Source organism: Piliocolobus tephrosceles, unplaced genomic scaffold (genome assembly GCF_002776525.5).
Source record: "Piliocolobus tephrosceles isolate RC106 unplaced genomic scaffold, ASM277652v3 unscaffolded_20, whole genome shotgun sequence".
Lineage (NCBI taxonomy): Eukaryota > Metazoa > Chordata > Mammalia > Primates > Cercopithecidae > Piliocolobus > Piliocolobus tephrosceles.
The window spans coordinates 3,913,519-3,934,364 of record NW_022302087.1 but is presented as its reverse complement, the minus strand read 5'-3'; the positions used below and the strand labels follow the sequence as shown (position 1 = coordinate 3,934,364).

General features: G+C 39.7%; 1 protein-coding gene across 1 annotated transcript; it reads left to right on the top strand.

Annotated features, from left to right (window-relative positions):
• The first annotated feature begins 1,892 nt into the window (after positions 1 to 1,892).
• Positions 1,893 to 17,176, top strand: LOC113225272. The gene is made up of 3 exons (XM_026456883.1): positions 1,893 to 2,009; positions 7,352 to 7,783; positions 12,629 to 17,176. Exons 1-3 carry the CDS (start codon positions 1,893 to 1,895, stop codon positions 12,701 to 12,703), a joined length of 624 nt encoding a protein of 207 aa, XP_026312668.1. The 3' UTR covers positions 12,704 to 17,176.
• Positions 17,177 to 20,846: the final 3,670 nt, after the last annotated feature.

Genomic DNA, 20,846 nt, shown 5'->3' with positions numbered 1-20,846 from the left:
AGGCTTAGGATGGGCTGGGCCCTGGGTCCCCATGCTGTGTGCACCCTAGGGACTTGGTGCCCTGCGTCCCAGGCACTCCAATGGTGACTTACAGGGGCCAAGGTACAACTCAGACTGTTTCTTCAGAGGGTACAAGCCCCAAGCCTGGGCAGCTTCCATGTGGTGTTGAGCCTGTGGGTGCCTACAAGTCAAGAATTGAGGTTTGGGAACCTCCACCTAGATTTCAGAAGATGTATGGAAATGTCTGGACACCCAGGCGATAGTTTGCTGCAGGGGTGGGGTCCTCACGGAGAACCTCTGCTAGGCGGTGTGGAAGTGAAATGTGGGGTCAGAGCCCCCATGCAGTATCCCTACTGAGGCATCGCCTAGTAGAGCTGTGAGAAGAGGACCATCATCCTCCAGACCCCAGAATGGTGGATCCACCAACAGCTTGCGGCGTGTGCCTGAAAAAACCGTAGCACTCAAGGCCAGCCCATGAAAACAGTCAAGAGGAGGCTATACCCTGCAAAGCCACAGGGGCAGAGCTGCCCAAGACCTTGGGAACCCACCTCTTGCACGAGCATGACCTGGATGTGAGACATGGAGTGAAAAGAAATCATTTTGGAGCTTTAAGATTTGACTGTCCCGCTGGATTTCAGACTTGCACAGGGCCTGTAGCAACTTTGTTTTGGCCAATGTCTCCCATTTGGAATGGCTACCCAATGCCTGTACCTACATTGTATCCAGGAAGTAACTAACTTGCTTTTGATTTTACAGCCTTATAGGTGGAAGGGACTTGCCTTGTATCAGATGTGGACTTTTGAGTGAATGCTGACATGAGTTAAGACTTTGGCGGACTGTTGAAAAGGCACGATTGATTTTGAAATGTGAGGACATGAGATTTGGGAGGAGTCAGGGGAGGAATGATACGGTTTGGCTGTGTCCCCACCCAAATCTCATCTTTAATTCTCACGTGTTGTGGGAGGGACCCGGTGGGAGGTAATTGAATCACAGGGGCAAGTCTTTCCTGTGCTGTTCTCGTGATAGTGAAAAAGTTTCACGAGATCTGATGGTTTTAAAAAGAGGAATTCCCCTGCACAAGCTCTCTCTCTTTGCCTGCTGCCATCCATGTAAGACGACTTGCTCTTCCTTGCCTTCTGCCATGACTGTAAAGCTTCCCCCCCCACGTGGAAGTGTAAGTCCAATTAAACCTATTTCTTTTGTGAAGGTATGTCTTTATTAGCAGCATGAAAACGGACTAATACAATATGTCATACAAGAGAAATAGAAAATGACAGCACTAAAAGCAATGCTATGAACATAACAGCCCCAAGCATTAAGGAATCAGGTTATTAATTGTTACCTGAAATAAACCATGTAAATATTGTCTCAAAGTTTTACTTCTTAAAATCCTTCATTGTGCCTTTGAAGTAAGAATTTTTAGAAGTGACACTCCTATAGTATTTATAGCAAAAACTACATCTTTCAAGAGCAGTTTGGACTGGATTTCTACGTTTATCGTAACATGGATACATTTAACTTTCTAAATATTGAATGTTTCTTCTCCAATCGTGTTCCTAATGGAGAAAGAGTCCCAGCAAAAAAACAAATGCTGAAGCAAGGCCCCAAGCTTCTAACTACTTTTACTAAGTGACAGGGGACACTGGCGCCTTATTACTTAATCCCAAGGGGAAGGTCTGCCATGCAGGAACTAGCAGCCCTCAGAGTCTAAAACTTGGAACATATAACATCCAACTCACATGCTCACACATACGCATTTGCACGTGGGCTGACTTGCATCCAGGAGACAGCCTCTGAGCTCTTCACAAATTGCAGAGAAGGCCAGGAAATCAGCTCCAAAGATGATGTGCCTCTGCCCTACTTCAGAGGCCCCAACTCACATCCTAACGGCTATGAGAGGTTTCCATGATCAAATCCAGGAGCAGAAGGGAGAAGTGAGGCTCACAAATGGTCCATCCGGGCTTTTCCGTGGAGCCCGTTTCTGCCCCCCCCCCCCCCCCCCGAGGAATGTAAATGATCTGTTCAGGACTGAGCTGCTTTTACCCTCGAGGATGTAAATTATTCATTACCCCTTCCTTCTTGCACATTTTTCCTTTCATTTTCTCCATCTAGTCCCTGCTTTCTCTTTACCAATTTATCTCTAAGCTACCTCAATTGCCTTCTTCTGCTCTGCTTCCCTCAGAAACTTAAAAACGAAACCAGATTCACAAGCCAAATAACTGGATTAGATTTCTCTTCAACATATTAGAGAGTAGAGAAAGCAGCTTTGTAATATGTTTGATATTCAGCCTTTTAGAAAGCAATTCCTTAAATTACTCTGTTTAAATCTTTGAACTACTTAACTTTCTTTGATAGCACACTAACATTGCACTAAAACCTGTGCAATGTTATGAAAACTTTAATTTCTGTAGTCAGTGCTTCCACATGAGCAGCAGGGGGCAGTAGGATACCAAGAATTGAAGAAATTGTCCCGGGCTCTGAGAAACACTGTTGAATTACTGCAGTGGGTCTGTGTACTCGTGATGATCTCAGCTCTCAGATGAAGTCTTTTGTTTTGTGTCCTATTTTACAATGCACCGTTCAGTTTTCTATATGAGTTGTGGCTTAGTCACAGTATTTCACTGTAACAGCTTAGCTTAAGAAAAAGAAAGGTGAAGGAAAAAAAGGGAGGAAAAGAAAAAGAGAAGATGTAAATGCTTCCAAATAAAACACATCATGAAAAGGAAAAAGTAATCCTGTATATACATATAAAGTTTGTCCCTTCTCTGTTCCCATCCTAGACACAGTTTTTCCAGATTACAGACTGAATTCATTCCTATTCCCAAAACACACAAACACACGCACACATCTGCCATATAGTTTTCTGTCAAAACAGATTTCTTATAAAAACAACACAAAAAATACAAAAAACTCTTTTAAAATACTTGACTTTTTAAAAAAAATTCAAAAAAATCTCTCATTTTCTGTCCTTTATCAAGCTTCTGAGTATAGAATTTTAGTTTTTCATGCTTTTTGAATATTAGTCAAAATACCTTTCATTAATGTGAATGTTGCAATAAGATTCTTCCTCTGTAAACGCACAGCTTCAGATAAATAGCCAAAAGCTATAGTTGTTATCTATATCTGATATGTTTGGAGGTGGAATATGAAGTACAAACTGAAATATGAGAGACTTGAAGAATATTCAAGGATTGTTGAAATAGTACTGGTAGGCCGGGCGCGGTGGCTCACGCCTGTAATCCCAGCACTTTGGGAGGCCGAGGCGGGCGGATCACAAGGTCAGGAGATTGAGACCACGGTGAAACCCCGTCTCTACCAAAAATACAAAAAAAAAAAAAAAGCCGGGCGCCGTGGCGGGCGCCTGTAGTCCAAGCTACTCGGGAGGCTGAGGCAGGAGAATGGCGGGAACCCGGGAGGCGGAGCTTGCAGTGAGCCGAGATAGCGCCGCCACTGCACCACTCCAGCCTGGTGGACAGAGCGAGACTCCGTCTCACAAAAAAAAAAAAAAAAAAAAAAAAAATAGTACAGGTTGGGAAAGGTTCTTAGTAATCCAACCCTCAAAGTTAACAAATATGAAACTTCTTTTATGCATAATTTGAGTTATACCCAAAATATCATACCTGCAAGCCTAGTTTCCTCTCCTACCTAGACTGGAATTCCCAGGGTTATTTATGTGTTCTCATAGAGTTATGAATTTATTACTGTGGTATAGCAGATGTATTATTTCAACATCTGGTACCAAAATTCCTCTTGAAGGAGGGATTCTTTGCTCCCTACTGACAGGGCCCTATCTGATCCTCTGGCCTTATCTCCTACTATTTTCCTGCTTACCAGCTTTGATCACTCACACCAGCTCCCTTGCTGTTCCTTAGAGCATACTAGGTACTCTATGCCTCAGGGCCTTGGCCCTAGCTGTCCTCTGTCAGGAACAATCTTACCTCATTTATCCAAATGATTCATTCCTTTGCCTATTTCAAGTGTTTGTGCAAAAACCACTTCCTCCCTGAGGCCTTCCCTGACCACCTATTTAAAATGGAATATTCTCCCCAGCATTTTTTATGCACCCTTTCTCCTCTATTTTCCTCAATAGCACTTATCACCATCAAATACGCTGCATATTACACAGGTAAATATAATACAGGAGACAACTGAGACCAAACATATCAGCCAACAGAGGGCTCAACTTCAGTGTTAAAACAAAAAGAAAAATAGGTTGATTTCAAAGGAAAACCCAACTCTATGCTGTATATAAAAGACAAAGACCCACCTAAAACAAAACAATTCAGAAATGCTAACAATGAAAGGAAGGATGGGTAAAGGTCTACTAAGAAAATGCAAATTAAACAAAGAAAGAATTGAGATTTTGAAATTCAATAAAATAAAATTCAGACCAAAAACCATTATTGAGACAAAGAACATCTTATAATCCTAAAGGCTACAATTCACAGTGAAAATAAAAGATTTATGAAAAGGTATGCAGTGAATAACACAGCAGCTACTTTCACACATAGGAATTATAAGAGATTCAAAGAGAAATCGAAATACACTAATAATAGCAGACTACAGTACATTCACCTTAGACAAAAAAATACAAAAACACTTATGAAAATTGGCTCTAATTTACAATACAGACATGTATGCCTCAATAAATCACATAAATATAATATAAATATTCACCATAATATAATAAAACTAGAAAGTTATAATCAAAACATAAGAAAGCCCCATCTTGAAATTTAAAATTTTTCTATTAAACATAGCTTGCCACAAGGGAAATATCAATTAATAATGAGAATTTCTAGAAAAAAATGAAAATATGACATTAGAATTGACAAGATGCAGCTAAAGAGTGTTCAGAACAAAACTGATAATTTAAATAAATAATGAAATGTACGAATTAGATATTTCACTCAAAAAGAAAACGTTAGATATAGTTAAGGTTCTTTTCCATTTTGGATTTTGGATTTAATTTTCTTTTTAATTGAGCAACCTAGTGTTTTTTTGTTTGTTTTGTTTTGTTTTGTTGGCATCTCCCTCTGTCACCCAGGATGCAGCACAGTGGCGCAACTGGACAGTCTGCTCTTGAACTCCTGACCTTGAGTGATCCACCTGCCTCAGCCTCCCAAAGCGCTGGGATTACAGGTGTGAGTCACTGCACCCAGAAAGCAACCTAGATTTTAAAACATGAGATAAATAAGCCTAACTGTATTTAACTACATCTAACATTTTTACTAACAGTTGTAATACTGGTAGATTTTGGAAACTATTATATATATTATGGAGAAAAGCAAATTATTCTGTTAACATCATTTAGGAGCCATGATTTTCAGCATCGGGGAAAAGAGACGCAATATAAAATCAAGAAAGTAAAAACCCTATAATATTCTATTAGAATTGGAATATCAACACAAATTTATTATTTATTTTCATCTTTCTTTGAAAAACTACATCTCTCCTAGATCTTGTGTTGAAGAGTCTGGGAAGTGATAAGCCATTTAACCATGAACATCTTTAAGTGCAGATTGTAGCATCCAAATACCTTTTTCACTAGAAGCAATCAGGACACCTTTGAGAAATGACTGATTCTACGTCTGAGGCAGTAAATGTACAATATGACACTGGAACTCTTACAGTCTCAGAAAGCAATCAAGACATTTGAGCTTGTGTCAAATAAAGGAGCCAAAAATGACCAAAGATGGGCAATTTGAAATTCAAAATGGATAATCACTGCAATTATATAAAAGTGTAAACAGAGATGCAGATACAATCAACATGAAACTCCTGGAAGCAACAGGAGATTCAATATGGTTGCAAGATACAAAATTAGACACAGAAATCAGTACCTTAATTTATGTAAGAATCTAGCCGTTATAAGGAAAAGTAGAAGAGATAATTCCAACAAAAAAAGAGAAATACTCTAAGAATACATTAAACAAGTGAAAAACCTTTATGATGCTTTCTTGAAAGATACAAAGCTGAAACTTGAGCAAAAGAAAAAATAAACCTTGCTTTTCAAAAGGAAAAAAAATGTCAAAAGGAAAATGCAACATCATAAACGGAAAAGATATGCAGAAGATTTTTTTTAGAAAGTATTTTTACAGAGCTATATTCTATAGTTTACATGAAAAAATAACCAAGCATATAAAAAAAACTTCAGAAAACAGCAATAACGCAGTCTAGCCCTACCAGATACTGAAATACAGTCTCTAATAAAAACAGTATAATATTAGCCTATAAGTAGACAATAAGATCAATGTGGGAAAAAAAAGAAAATATATCTTAGATCCAATTACAATGTGGAAATGTATGTATGTGATAAAAATATTTCAAATCGCTGCTCAGGGGGTGCTTTTTAAATTAAATGTTATGACAGCTAAAAAGTCATTTGAAAATAGATAAAATTCACATAGGTAGAATTCCTGCATATATGTTCGTGTGTACATACATATTACTCGTGAATCGTATAATGAGGAACCAATCTGACATCCCCAAATTGAAGGATATTCTGGAAGACCACTGGGCTAGACTTTTCAGAAATGTCAATACCAGGAGAAACAAACAAAAAAAGGCTAGGGAACTGTTCTATATTGAAGGACGCGAAAGAGACTTGACAACTGCAATATATGATTCTTACTGATGCACTATGTGATTCTTGTTAAATCTCGGATTTACATTTTACAAACTATAGGGTAAAGAAGGACATTTTGGGACAACTGAGGAAATTCAAATATGAAATATATCCGATTATTGTAATCTAACAATGTTACATTTCCTAAGTATGATGATGCGCATTGTGATCCTGTGGTCCTCAATTGAGGCAATTTTGCACTTCTCTTTTTCCCCCAACCCTCACCACCACCCCTCCCCCCTCCACCCCCCAACCACACCTTTTGGGTTTGGCAGTGTCTGGAGGCATCGTTGGTTATCACAATTGGGGGAGGGATTTGCCACTGGCACCTAATGGGTAGAGGCCAGGGATGCTGCTAAATAGTGGTTGTTTAGCTCAGGACACCCCCACCCCACCCCGTCACCCCCACCTCACGGGCACAGACAGCAAAAACTCATCCTGCCCAAAATGTCAATAGCGCGGGGTTGAGAATGTAGAACAATCCCTTTTTCTGAGGGGATACATACTGAGATATTAGGCTGAATCACATGACATTGTCTCTTGCGTAGGTCAAGTATCGGCAATACTTAAGGACGAAGGGTTATAACGTTCACAACAAACTCTCAAAATAATGAACAAGCCCTTCCGCCCCGGCTGCCCCGCGACCTAGGGGACCCGAGAAGGGCGCACTAGCCCGGGGCGCGGAGGCCAACCCCGAGCCTGCGCGGTGGGAGGCGCTGAGAGCTCACTGCGCACGCGCCGGTCGGCCGGCCGCACCCACGCGGCTCAGCTAGCAAAGTTGCAGACAGCCGGCGAACCGCTCAATGCGCTTCTTCCGCCCGCCGCAGAGAAAGGGAAAGAGAACTCCGCAGGGGCTCCGTTGGCTTCTCGACGAGTGACAAAGATGCTTTCCCAGATAGAAGACCGGAGCCCTGCTCCTTTGCGATCCGCCAAGGGCTGCAGAGAGCATCCTCATCCTTTTGGGCACCTGTGTCCAGGAAGAGCCCGGCCATCCCTTTCCAGACTGGATCCTTCAGAGGTGAATTTTCTTCGGTGGATTCCGATTTGCTCCGTCTGACCAGCCTAGGCAATCCAGCATCGCGTGGTACCAGTGCCCCCGGGCACACTTGCTTCACGCCGGCGCCGGCTCCGCCTCGCCAGCAAGCGCATTCCCAGGTAAACATTTTAAATACCTTAGAATTCTTCTGCCTAGAGTCTGTAATCAAGAAGTTTACCCACTTTTTCTGTAAAGAGCCAGAAAGCAAATACTCTAGAATTTGGGCCTGGAACTGTCTCTGTAGCGTATTCGTCTTTGTTTTGACAATGTAAAAACCACTCTGAGCTGCTGGCCTTACAAAAATAGAATCATGAGGACTGTGATGATTAAAGCCTAATCACTAATGCACCCAGCACAGAGGCTAGAGCGCCAGTGAGTCCTCCACCGCTTCCTAGGCCCGACCATAGTTTTGCAGTTAGGATCCAGGTTTTATGAGGACTGGGACCCACCCAGGTTTAGTTCAGTCTCTTGAATCCCTCCCTGCACCTGCACCTCAGCTCCTCCCCCTAGGCCGGTGGCCCGTGGTGAGTTCCTGGCAGCCTCCTAGGCCACCAGGAAACACTCTGACCAACTGCCACGCCCTCCTTTGCTCCAAAATGACAAGCTCTTTTCATCTGGGAGCAAAAGCTGAAGTCCCCACATTTGAACTAAATGAGTTTAGTGTAAAAGTAATACAAGATTATCTCAGACAATTGTATTTTAATAGTATTTTTTCTGGTGATAAATGTAGTATATGTCTACCATGGTCATTTGGAAAATTCTGAGACGTATATAGGAGAAAATAAATTCTCCGTAACCCTAACCCACAAAAAATAACTTTTGAAATGCTCGTGTATTTTAAAATTCTTTTTTAATGCATATTATAGGACAACTTACTGAACAATTGGATTTTTAGAAATACTTTTAATAAAACTTGTGTTGTAGTACAGCATACAAGAAAGCGTACAAATGACAAATACATTTCAGTAAACTTTCAAAGATTAACACAAACGTGTCTGGGCAACCACAACCCAGCTCAAGAAATTAACTAATAGTAGCATTCTTCATCCCCCTGTTAGTTTTGTCTATTCTGACATTTCACATGAAATGAATTACTTGGTAAAATATTTTATAGTATTTGGTTTATTTCACTTTATATTATATTTGAATTCATCCATGTCATTGCATGTAACAAGTCTTTTTTAAAATTTTATTCTAGGCTGTATGAAATTAGTTATATGAGTATACACAATTTATTCTTTTTGCTGTTATTTTTTCTTAATTACAGATGTATTGAGATGTACAGTTCATCCACTTAAAGTGTGCAATTCAATGTGTACAATTCAATGCTTTCAGCGTATTCACAGATATATGCAACCATCACCACAGTCAATTTTAGAAAATTTCCATCACTTGGAAACTTCATACCCTTTAGCAATTACTCCCACAACCCCAATTCCCTATCCTTTCTAGTCCCCAAGCAACCACTAATTTTTCTGCTCTATAGATTTGCCTATTCTGGGCATCTCAAAAAATTGCACCGTATGATATGCGGTCTTTGTGACTGGTCCCTTATGCTGATACTGGACATTCAAGTTCTTTCCAGGTTTGGAGCTATTACAGATAATACTTCTGTGAACATTATTCTGTGAATCGGTTCACATAGATACACATTTCTGTTGGGATACACATCAAAGGTTTGCTCATAACCAGCTATAATTACAGTGCCAAGCAGTTTTTTAAATTTACAGACCTGCCAGCATTATATGATGAGAGTTCTCATTGTTCCACGTCCTCTCCAACATTTGGGGTTTATATAGTATTAATTTATATTTCTCGGATGACTAAAGATAAAGAGCATCTTTCATGTAATTATTGGCCACTCGGATATGCTCTTTAGTAAAGTGGCTTTCAGGCATTCACCCATTTTTCTATTGGCTAATCTTCTTCTACTTGATGTGTATATTCTAGATAAGTGCTGCAAACAAACACCTTTTCCTAATTAAAGGCTTGCATTTTAACTCTCTCATTTTTAGATTTTGATAAAGGTAAATCTTTAATTTTTATTGAGGTCTAATTTATCACTTTTTGTTCATGGTTAGTGCTTTTGCTAACCTGTAGGAAATCATTGCCTACCCCAAGGTGACAAGGGCATTCTCTTATGTTACCATCTGGAACTTTAAGTTCCAGATGGCAAGTGAGGACTATTTTTTTTTTTTCATGTAGCTATCCAACTGACCTAAGTTTTTCTTGGAAAAGAAAGTCCTTTCCCCACTGCTCTGCAACATCACCTTTGTCATAAATCAATAGAAATAGACCTCCAGATGTTGGAATCAGTAGAAAGGGAATATAAAATATATTTATGGTTATTTTAAATTATTAAAGATTCTTACTAAGGGTAGATATGATAAATGAAGACAGGGAATTTCAAGATAAATACAACTAATAGAAGAAGAAAAAAATGGAACCCCTAGAACTGAAAAATATAGTAACTGAAATTATTTGATGGGATTATCAGTAGATTGGACACACAGTAAGGAGAATCAGGAAACTTAAAGATAGGTCAATAGAGAGCCAGGCACAGAGGCTCATGCCTGTAATCCCAGCACTTTAGGAAGCCGAGGCAGACAAATCATTTGAGGTCAGAGGTCAGAAGTTTGAGACCAGCCTAGTCAACATGGTGAAACCCCGTCTCTACTAAAAATACAAAAATTAGTTGAGTGTGGTGGTGCACACCTGTAATCCCATCTACTTGGGAGGCTGAGGCAGGAAAATCGCTTGAACTGGGGAGATGGAGGCTGCAGTGAGCTGAGATTGCGCCATTGCACTCCAGCCCGGGCGACAGAGCGAGACTCCATCTCAAAAAAAAAAAAAAAAAAAAAAAAAAAAAGTCAATAGAAATCATCCAAATTTAAAGTGCACTGAGAAAAAAAAAAGTTTATAATAAACAGAACATGGTGGCTCATGAAATAATATAAAGACATCTAACTTACATGAAATTGGACTTTCAGAAGTCAAGGAAGGAAACTATCAGGCAGAAAAATACTTGAAAAAGTATTAGCAAAGGTTCCCCAAATTTGATCACATATATTTATCCAGAATGTTTACTTGTTTAATGAAGAGTTGATCCCCGTAACCTATATTGCCATTAATGGAGTTTAGAGGTTAGCATAAAAGGTTATAAAGTGTTACATCTCCATGAATGAGCAGCAGGGCATTTTAAAGTCACATCGAATGTGGAAAAAATACTTTGCCAGGTGGACGGGTCCTAAGCATGGCTATTCTTTTAACATAAATGTTGCCTGCCCACTAACATTACCACCACCGCAATCATAGTAATGCCAAAATTCCTCACAGTTTTTCAAAATATCCTGTTGGTGCACACTACAGACCTGCATCCACTGAGAACCCTTCTCTCCTGTGATCTGCCTCCCTGTCCCATACCTTTCTAACCTCATCTTCTAATGTTCTATGTAGCAAACATCCCTGGCCTCCTTCCAGATCAGGGCTTTGGGGATTGTTTTTCCCTCTTCCAGAAGGCTCCTGCCCCCAAATATTTATGTAACTGACTCTTCCACAGGTCTTTGTTCTAATGTCATTTTTCTCAGTGAGACCTACCAATGAAACAAACCAAAACAAAAAACTTATACATTCTCTCAGCATCTGGGTTAGTTTGCGGGGCTGCCATGGTAAAGCACCGCAGACCCAGTGGCTTAACCCTCAGAAAATTATTTTCTTAGCTCTGGAGACTAGAAGTCCAAGAACAAGATGGCAGCAGGTTTGATTTCTCCTGTGGCCTCTCTCCTTGACTGGCCATTGGCCACCTTCTCTCTGTGTCCTCTCATGGTTTGTTCTCTGTGAGTGAGTGCCCTGGTGTCTCTGCATGTGCAAATTTTCTTTTATAAAGACAGCATTTAGATTAGATTAGGACCCATCCAAAGGGCCTCATTTTAACTGAATTGCCTCCTTAAAAACCTTATCTACGAGTATAGTTACCTTATGAGGTACTAGGGGTTAGGCCTTCAACATATGAATTTTGGGGGTACATAATTCAGGCCATACACCATCTCTTGTTTATTTTCATCTGCATACCCCCTGCCTTTTTTTTTTTTAGATGGAGCATTGCTCTGTCACCCAGACTGGAGTGCAGTGATGCGATCTCAGCTCACTGCAACCTCCACCCTCCTGGGTTCAGGCAATTCTCCTGCCTCAGCCTCCTGAGTAGCTAGGATTACAGGCATGCCCCATCATGCCTGGCTGTAGCCTTTATTTTAAATTCAATGTATTGTAATGATTTACTTGGTTTATTGTCTTAACTTTCTGTTCCACTGGAATACAGGTTCCATAAGAGAAAGATTTTAATCAATTTTGTTCTCTGAAGTGTCTTCAGAACCAAATGAGTAAAAAATTATCATTGTTAACGTTTTCACTTAGTGCTAGCATATGGATAACCTCAATTTATTTCTAATAACTCTCGGTATCTTTCAGAGGACTCCTTCATTCCTTCATGAATGAAGAAAGCCCTGATAGTGTTCCAGTAATTTATGTTTTTTATCTTCTTAACAAAAAGAGTTATAGCACTAAAAGATCCAGCTTTTTTGTTTTACTTTTTAAAAAAAATTTTTATATTGTTAATAGAGACAGGGTCTCACCATGTTGCTCAGGCTTGTCTCGAACTCCTGGACTCAAGTGATCCACCCTCCACAGCCTCCCAAAGTGCTGAGATTACAGGGGTGAGCCACCACACCCAGCCAAGATCCAGTTTTTTTTACCAAGGAAAATAAGAAATTTAATATGCTTGTTTCCAAAGCAACAAATCTTTGCATGATTAAGTAGACTGAGAGCTCTTCCATATTAGACGAAAATACCCAGCCAAATTGCTGATGACTCCCTCAGACAGAAAAAAAAAAATGCTTAGAGTCATCCTCACAAAGATATTTGCCTGTTTAATTGTAACCTAATTACGACAACTTTTTTTTCTTTAGGTGGTCAGGCTCAGGATGGACCATGAGCTTTCAAAAAGGAAAAAGGTGAAAATCCTCAACTATGCTGCCATCTGAATAAGTGTTTCTTTGTAGCATGCACAGAGTCAAGGAAAATTACATCCCTGCATTATGTAATGTACCAACAACGCACTTACCCACTGTTTTAATCTAGGTTATTCTTGAAAGCAGAGCCTGAGACAAAGGTAGACACGTTCTATTTACGAGTCTAACACCCAGGAGCAGGAATGAGAGGCAGGGGAGTGAGCATGGGAAAAGGGAAAGTAAGTCCAAGCAAAACCAGATACTGCTGTTATCAAGTGGTTCACCCCTATTAATGGCTACATAATGCAGAACTTTCTTAGGATTCTTCTTAAACTTTATCTCAGAACTGTCTACCTTAGGGAGAATGGAGAAGTATTTCTCCATCAGCGGTCACCTCCTGTTTGTTGAGGGCTGCTCCTTTGGGGCGTTAACTCACCGCCCCCACCACCCCATCCCTCTGGGCTGCAAAGAGCTGAGAGCCCACATGGTACCTCAGCATCGCACATTGCTACATCAGAGAGGTCTTAAGACAGGAAACTAGAGTCTTGGTGCATGCTCGAAGTGAGACAGTGTCAGCACAGAAAAGTGTAATATCTTCCATAACTGTTCAACAGAGCCATGACTGGACTCAGAGGTTGAAAAGATACGGGACCGTACACAAGAAGCATCTTGTAAGCCTACATAACATACTATTAGACTCATCGAAATCTGTTTCATTCCTTCTTTATAATCAAAACTTCAGTGTCCAGAATAAGGTTGGCAGAGGGTTATATAGGAAAGTTAAATGCATTAGAAGGTGTATATTTATAAGTTTTAACCTTGAGTCATGTTCAAGGAGAAAGTGACATTGGAACTCGGAAAATTAAAAAATGATTCTACTTGAAAAATTTGACCATTGCATAGAGATATTAGCTATTGTCTAATCTTTTGTAATCTCAGAAACAATCGTGAATTGTTTGGTGAAAAATGAAAAAATAAAATTAACCATTTCATATGTCTCCGTGAGCTTTATAGACCAATGTCACTAACTTTTCTTAAGATAATTGTTTCCTACTGTCAAATAGCTCTAGTGATATGCATCTTACAATCAATGAAGGGAAAACTGATAGAAACATAGGAAGAAAAATACTGGGGTAATTTTCATCGTATAAAGTATTAACATTAACATTGGTTAGAATAGAGGAGAAACTGCATGACTTGAGTGGACATTCCTGTATGTTGTATGAGGCCCTATCTTAACAGAAATAGTGACATCATCATCATCCTCTCTTATTTGGTCTTGAATTGCCACCAATAGGATAAAACCTTTGAATTATTTAACTCAATATATGTTAAGTTTCTACTATGTGCTATATATTGGTACTGTAAATATGAATAAGACATAAAATATTACATTAAAAAACATCAGAATATATGTTCTTTTAAGGTGTACCCCAAAACATTTACCACATGTTCTGGGGTGCATGTTAGGCTGTATCACAAATCAAGTCTTAAGAAATTTCAAAAGATTGAAATCATATAGAGTATAAATTAAACCAGAAATCAAGTACATAAAGGTAACAAAAAATTTCCTAAATGCATTAATTTAAGGAACATACATCTCATGACCCAGGAGTCACAAAATAAATCAAAGCAAAATTGCGAAAACATTTTGAAATGAATTTTAATGAAAATACAGCGTATTAAAGCTCTGAGTACTTATGTTAGAAATTTTACAGAAAGGTTGGCTATCAGTGTTTCCAGAAGCCGGGGGAAAAGTTTAGACAACTTGATGGCTGAGGAAGGCAAACAGAGTGAGACCTCTGATCACCCTGCCTTTCCAAGGTGAGCACTCTGGATCCCGTCGTAGGAGACCAGAGTCTTGCTGAGTTGAGGAGAGGAAGATTGGAGTTGAGACTGAGATAGTTTGAATTTTTAGGACAAAGTATCAACAAGAAAGAAGATAGACAAAAAAAATCCAGAAATCTATGTAGAGGCTCCATTGTGTACCTAGTGGAACACTAAGCCTAACAAGTCTCAAAATTAGCGTGAGATTGGGAAATATCTAATTTCCATCCAGCCACAGTGGAGAATCCTGACTGAAAACCAGGCATTCACTAAAGATCCCAGAAAGGTTACGTGTTACATGAGTAGGGCTAAAGTATCCTGACTAAAAACTGTACTACACTTGCTCCCCACCCGCACAAAAAGCTTAAAAACAAGCCTCAATAGTATAAAGCTGAACTCTAAATAACTAAACTACCTGCCAGAACAAAGTCCAAATTTATTAGTTCCAGTCCTCCAAAATAACACATGGAAAGACAAGATTCAATTTACAAGACATTTATTTGGGGGAGTAAAAATGGCTGAGGGTTTAAATAGAGAGGAAGTCAGAGAGACAAGAGTCCTCAGGATACATAAGATTTCTGGCCTCCATGGAGGTGTGATGGTTAATTTTATGGGTGTCAACTTCACTGGGCCACAGGATGCCTCATATCTGATCGAACATTATTTCTGGTTGTGTTCATGAAGCATTTTCTGGAAGAAATTCACATTTGAGTTGATGGACTGAATAAAGCAGAAATAAGCCAATTCCTTATAATAAATAAGGATTTATTTATTGATAAATCTGTATAGGTTGATTATAAATCCTTATAGATTGACCGATAGATCCATAGGACTTATTGATTCTGTTTCTCTGGAGAACCCTGACTAATACAGAAGGAGAGAGGGAAGAAAGGATGGTTGAGCAGCAAAAAGCTCAGACTGTAGCACAGTTCTGATAAAGTTTGCGGTCAGATGAAGAACACTCAAACCAAAGTTGCCCATTGGAGGAGCCCCCTACCTCACAGGAATAGGCCTGCATTATTAGTATACCTTCCTCATTCATTCATTGTTGTTCTTACGGAAACAACCCACGGGAAATGTAGCCTTGGCATGACTGTATCAATGGATACAGAGAGGAGTAGTGGGGACCCCCCCCCCAGTCAATTACGTTCCACAGCAAAAGATCTCAGTGGTGCATTTCCACGCTGGCTCAGTCCACCCCTTGGGCTGCACAGCTCTATTCAGGCCTAGCTGCCAGGAAGAGTATTAGGTGTCATTGTCAACTCAGGCTGTGTGCCCAGTAAACCTGGAAGTGTCTGGATATTCTTGCTTGCCAGCATATAGTCATAAATCTATTTGGGGAAGAACTTGCCATTTCATCAAAGTATATACATGTATAGCAGGGTTCTTCCTCCTAGTGACCTGTGACCTAGTAACCCAGCCACTTATGGGTTCTTCCATCTGTGGGTTCCTTACATGAAAAGTGCTTCAGGTCTGGGAACTGAGAAAGGGATGTGTCATTGGAGTGCGGTTCCATTCGTGCCTTATTTGGTTATAGGCGTTAAGCAGCATTCTTGTTATGTGCCCATCTATTTTGCCTGTAGAGGTGTTACTTTCAATTAATTATCTCCTAAACACCCTGCGAATCAAACCCCCTTATACTACCCCTCCGATTTCACCAGTTGTTATAGTAATTGTAGCCTCTTGACTTTTGGTAATTAAGCACTGGTCCTCCAGGGCCTTCTATCACTTGAGAGCCCATCACCCCTGAATCATATTAACAATCCCAGCTCTCTGACCACCTCATTTACCATCAGCCCTGGTCTAAAGAGTAAAGCCACTACTGCACTTAGTGACACTGGTAACCTCTCACAGGCTCATTCTTGGCGGCCTGAGTGAATTGTCACTATTTCATGACATGTTCATCACAGTATATCCATCACATATTCATTCGTCTGACCCCTATGAAGGTGTGATGGTTAATTTCATCACATACATAGATGCCATTGTATAGCAGGTCCTTAACTAATAAAGCAACGCCAAAGTTTTCAGGCAGAACTGATAGACCCTGTGGAAGGGCAGGCAAGCCCAGAGCAAACCATCTATATGCAGTTCTTTTAACAGCCTGCAAGGCGCTGTAAGATTAGGGAAACATTTATCAAATTACGTTCTGTGGAAAACTAGTTCCATAGGATATGAACTGATGTCAGGAGAAAAATTAAATTAGAAAGTTCCTTCAGTGCCAGATTCTCAAAGCCATTCGTATGTGAATGTTTATCGCAGCTCTCCAAAAGAGATGATTTGATGTGTTCCATGTGGCAGTAGTATGATGTGCAACCCAGATCCCCCTTCAAAGAACAGCTTGCACCCCACTTGCTGGGTGTAATGTTAGCAGGCAGCCTGCAGCTGACAGCCCTCTTCAGGAATTGGCATAGCTGTAGAGAACCACTTCACCTAAGGTCACACTTTTTTGTGGAGTGGCCCATAGCCAAGGATTGATCAGTGTGGAGATACAAAGTTGTTCTCTTGTCCATCTCAGGACATCTCTGAGGGCCATTTTAACTCCAGAGCTCCCTGTGGGGTTGGCCAAGGCTGTCGTTGGACCTGCATTATAACTTCCACCCAATTCCACTTCTCTCTCTCTCTCTTTTAACAAACGTTTGGCAAAAGGCACTTCTTAATAAATATCCTACAATTAAAGTATATCTCAGAATCTGCATCCTGGAGAATGCTGTCTGAGACACCCCACTTTCTAATTTTCTTTGCCCATTAAAGCTCACCCCCTAATTTTTTTTTTCTTTTTTTTTTTTTTTGACGGGATCTTCTTCTGTTGCCTGGAAGGGAGTGCAGTGGCACGATCTCGGCCCACTGCAGCCTCTGCTTCCCAGGCTCAAGCAAGTATCCTGCCTCAGCCTCCCAAGTAGCTGGGATTACAGGTACCTGCCACCACGCCCGTCTAACTTTTTGTATTTTTAGTACAGATGGGGTTTCACCATGTTAGTGAGGCTAGTCTCAAATTCCTGACCTCAAGTGATCCGCCCACCTCGGCATCCCAAAGTGCTGGGATTACAGGTGTGAGCCACCGTGCCTGGCCTAAAGCCCTTTTTCATAGAGTACCTAACAGGTGTAGGGCTTAAGAAATACATTCTGGATGCTGGTAAGTTCAAGTGTGAGAACTAAGTACCTGTGTGGAAAGTAGGGAGGGGTACCCAAAACTTAAATCTCAGCTTATGAATTCCTTTGAGATTTGAAACTAGCTTAATTTTGATATGTAACTCTAATGCTTAAAGTATTACAGGATCTACTATCTATGGAGGTGCTATGGAGAGGATCTAAATATTGTATAACCTGTGCAAATAAATTTTCTTTTCTCTGTAACAGTGTTTAAAACTTTAAGATAATCCGTGGTTGTCAGGTAAAATGCACTCATGTCTATCTGACAGATACAAATATTTTGCATTCTAGCTGCTTTTAGATATTTAACAGGAGAGGAAAACAGGAAATATGATTAAAGCCTTTGAAAGTCCATTTCCAAGAAATAAAAACTGCAGTAGGAATTCTACAAAACTGAAAAATCTTCAGGACTAGAAGAACTATCCAGAAAAGCCCAGTGGACTATAATAACTTATTAAAATATGTGTTTGGCAAGCCACTGACTAATACCACTTTAAGATATGAATGCATTACCAAAAAAAAAATGCAGTAGTTTTTACAAGTCTTTGAAATAATCATATTTGTATTTTGACACTAATTCGAAATAAGGAGCTGGCTTGAAATACTAAACCTAAGTGATCAGAGACAATGAGCTATCAGACTACATGATCAGCGTAGAGCAATTTCCAAATAAGATGAGATGTATGCAGCCTCTACAAATTTGGCTTGGGGAGGAGTTTACTTCACTTGCTTGAATAAGCCACTGTCTATGGCTCACAAGGGTCCCGTTCTTAATGAGGTGGTGCATAGCAGCAACACACTGTGAATCCAAATAGCAGATGGCAACACTGTTGAGTAGGCTGGCAGTCTGATGTCTAGCCACCAACTGGCAGCAATCATTATTAAACTGATTCATGTGCCCAGGGAAAATCTTCATAACAGTCTTAGCAAATGTGAGCAGCAAGAAGCAAATGATCTGCTATTCCTATCTGCTATGAGTACTACCTGTATTTCTTAAAATATTATTCCCCAGTGCAACCTACACAAAGAAATGGCATGATATGTGCACTGGAGGCCCTATTCCTTTCTTATAGATACATGTATACCTTTAAACATGATAGCTGTGATTTCTCTATTTGGTGAATAGCTTTTCCTTGACAGAAATAGCTTCATAGCATTCACCCTATGGATTTGTCGCACATATTCAATGATAGGCAAGCACTCATAGATTCTGTAAATAAATAGCTGAACATATTCTATCTCATATAATGAAGCAATGGCCTACATTGCTCATGGTCCATCTACATGAGACAGGTAACTCATCCTAGGGTGAAAAGTTTGTTATACTCACACTTGGTTAGGAAAGCAGTCTAAGAAAGGCTCTAGCTTCAGAAAACTTATGTAAGGTTATTTCTACGAGAAAATCTTAAAGGTACCCATTTAAAAGTTCTGTCTTTATGCTGGCTGCAGTGGCTTATGCCTGTAATCTCAGCACTTTGGGAGGCTGAGGCAGGCAGATCACAAGGTTAGCAGTTTGAGACTAGCCCGGCCAACATGGTGAAACCCCATCTCTACTAAAAATACAAAAAATTAGCCGGACGTGGTGGCACACACCTGTAATCTCAGCTACTCAGGAGGCTGAGGCAGGAGAATTGCTTGAACCCAGGAGGCAGAGGTTGCAGTGAGCAGAGATCACACCATTGCACTCCAGCCTGGGCAACAGAGCAAGACACTGTCTCTAAATAAATAAATAAATAAACAAACAAACAAATAAATATTCTGTCTTTACAAACCAAAGTGCTAAACAAATAGCATTTTTTTCAAATGTTGAAAGTATGTGTTGTTTGTAACCAATAAAGCCAATTTCCACAACTTTATATATTAATAAAGAAGCCTGAGGTAATATTTTTTTTGAAAAACAAAACCCTGCTTTATTCACTTACACAATACTTACAGTTAAATTAAAAAACAAAAATCCTAGCCATTCTCTAAATCTTCATTACATTTTTAAAAATTAAGATACTAGAATTATTTTACGTGCTCATAATAACACGGGGAAAGCACTACAGTTAAATGTCATGTTACAATCACATTTTATTTTATATTCCATTTATGGTAATTTTTTAATAGAAGCAACATTTAAAATCTTTTTTAAGAAGTAATAAAATCACTCTGAATGGATTCTTTTTGGCTTTATCAATTTGATAAATCAATCAAGGCTGAAACAGCATTTATAACTTCTAGAGTGAGTGCCCCTGCCCTTGTGTCAAATAGGAGAGTGATTATCATCCAAAGTTAGATACCCCAGCCCTGGCAGTGAAGCTCGAAAGCAAGCTTGCACGCCGTCTCTCAAGTCTCTCAGCATTCTCCCCAAACAAGAAATCAAATGCCAGAACTTATACACTTAACATTTGAGACCAAAAAAAAAAAAAAAAAAAAACTCCAAAGGAGAGATTTACTCAAATGTGCTTGTCTCCCAGTTACTTTGTAAGAAATAAATCCATATCAGAAGAAAAGATGTCCATGTCTTGTTCTGCATGAGAAATAAGTGCCATGTACTAAAAGAAGCCTAAAAATGGTGGCGCGAGTTTCTTAAAATGGCTGAAATCTCTCAAAATACTGAACATCTCATCAGACCATCAAGAGTTACGTTTTTATCACACATTATAAAATTCTAGGTATCCCAGTCTGGGCAATATGGAAAACCTCATCTCTACAAAAAATGAAAAAAATATCCAGGTGTAGTGGCGCGTGCCTATAGTCCCAGCTACTTGGTAGGCTGAGGTGGGAGGATTGTTTGAGCCTGAGAGGCAAAGGTTACAGTGAGTCTTGATTTTGCCACCGCACTTCAGCCTGGATGATACAGCAAGACTCTGTCTCAAAAAAAATAATTCTAGATATTTGAAAAATAAGATAGGGTGATGAAGGTTTATCACCGGACATTAGGGTGTACTCAATGGTAAGTATAAAGGCAAACCAGCAATGGATAGGCTAGTTCAAAAGATGTATTATATTTCCAGATATTATGATAACAGTGATAAAGACTTGATGGTGAATAGGTACTTGGATAGCAGTACTGCAGAGGGTCAGTTTGAGTAAGTCACCTGCACTACCCAAAGATGAATATTCTTTTTGAGAACAGAAGAATTCTAGTGATCATGAGGTGAGGATGCTGGAAATTCATTCCTGAAAATTTATATGTACCAAGTAGTTGTTT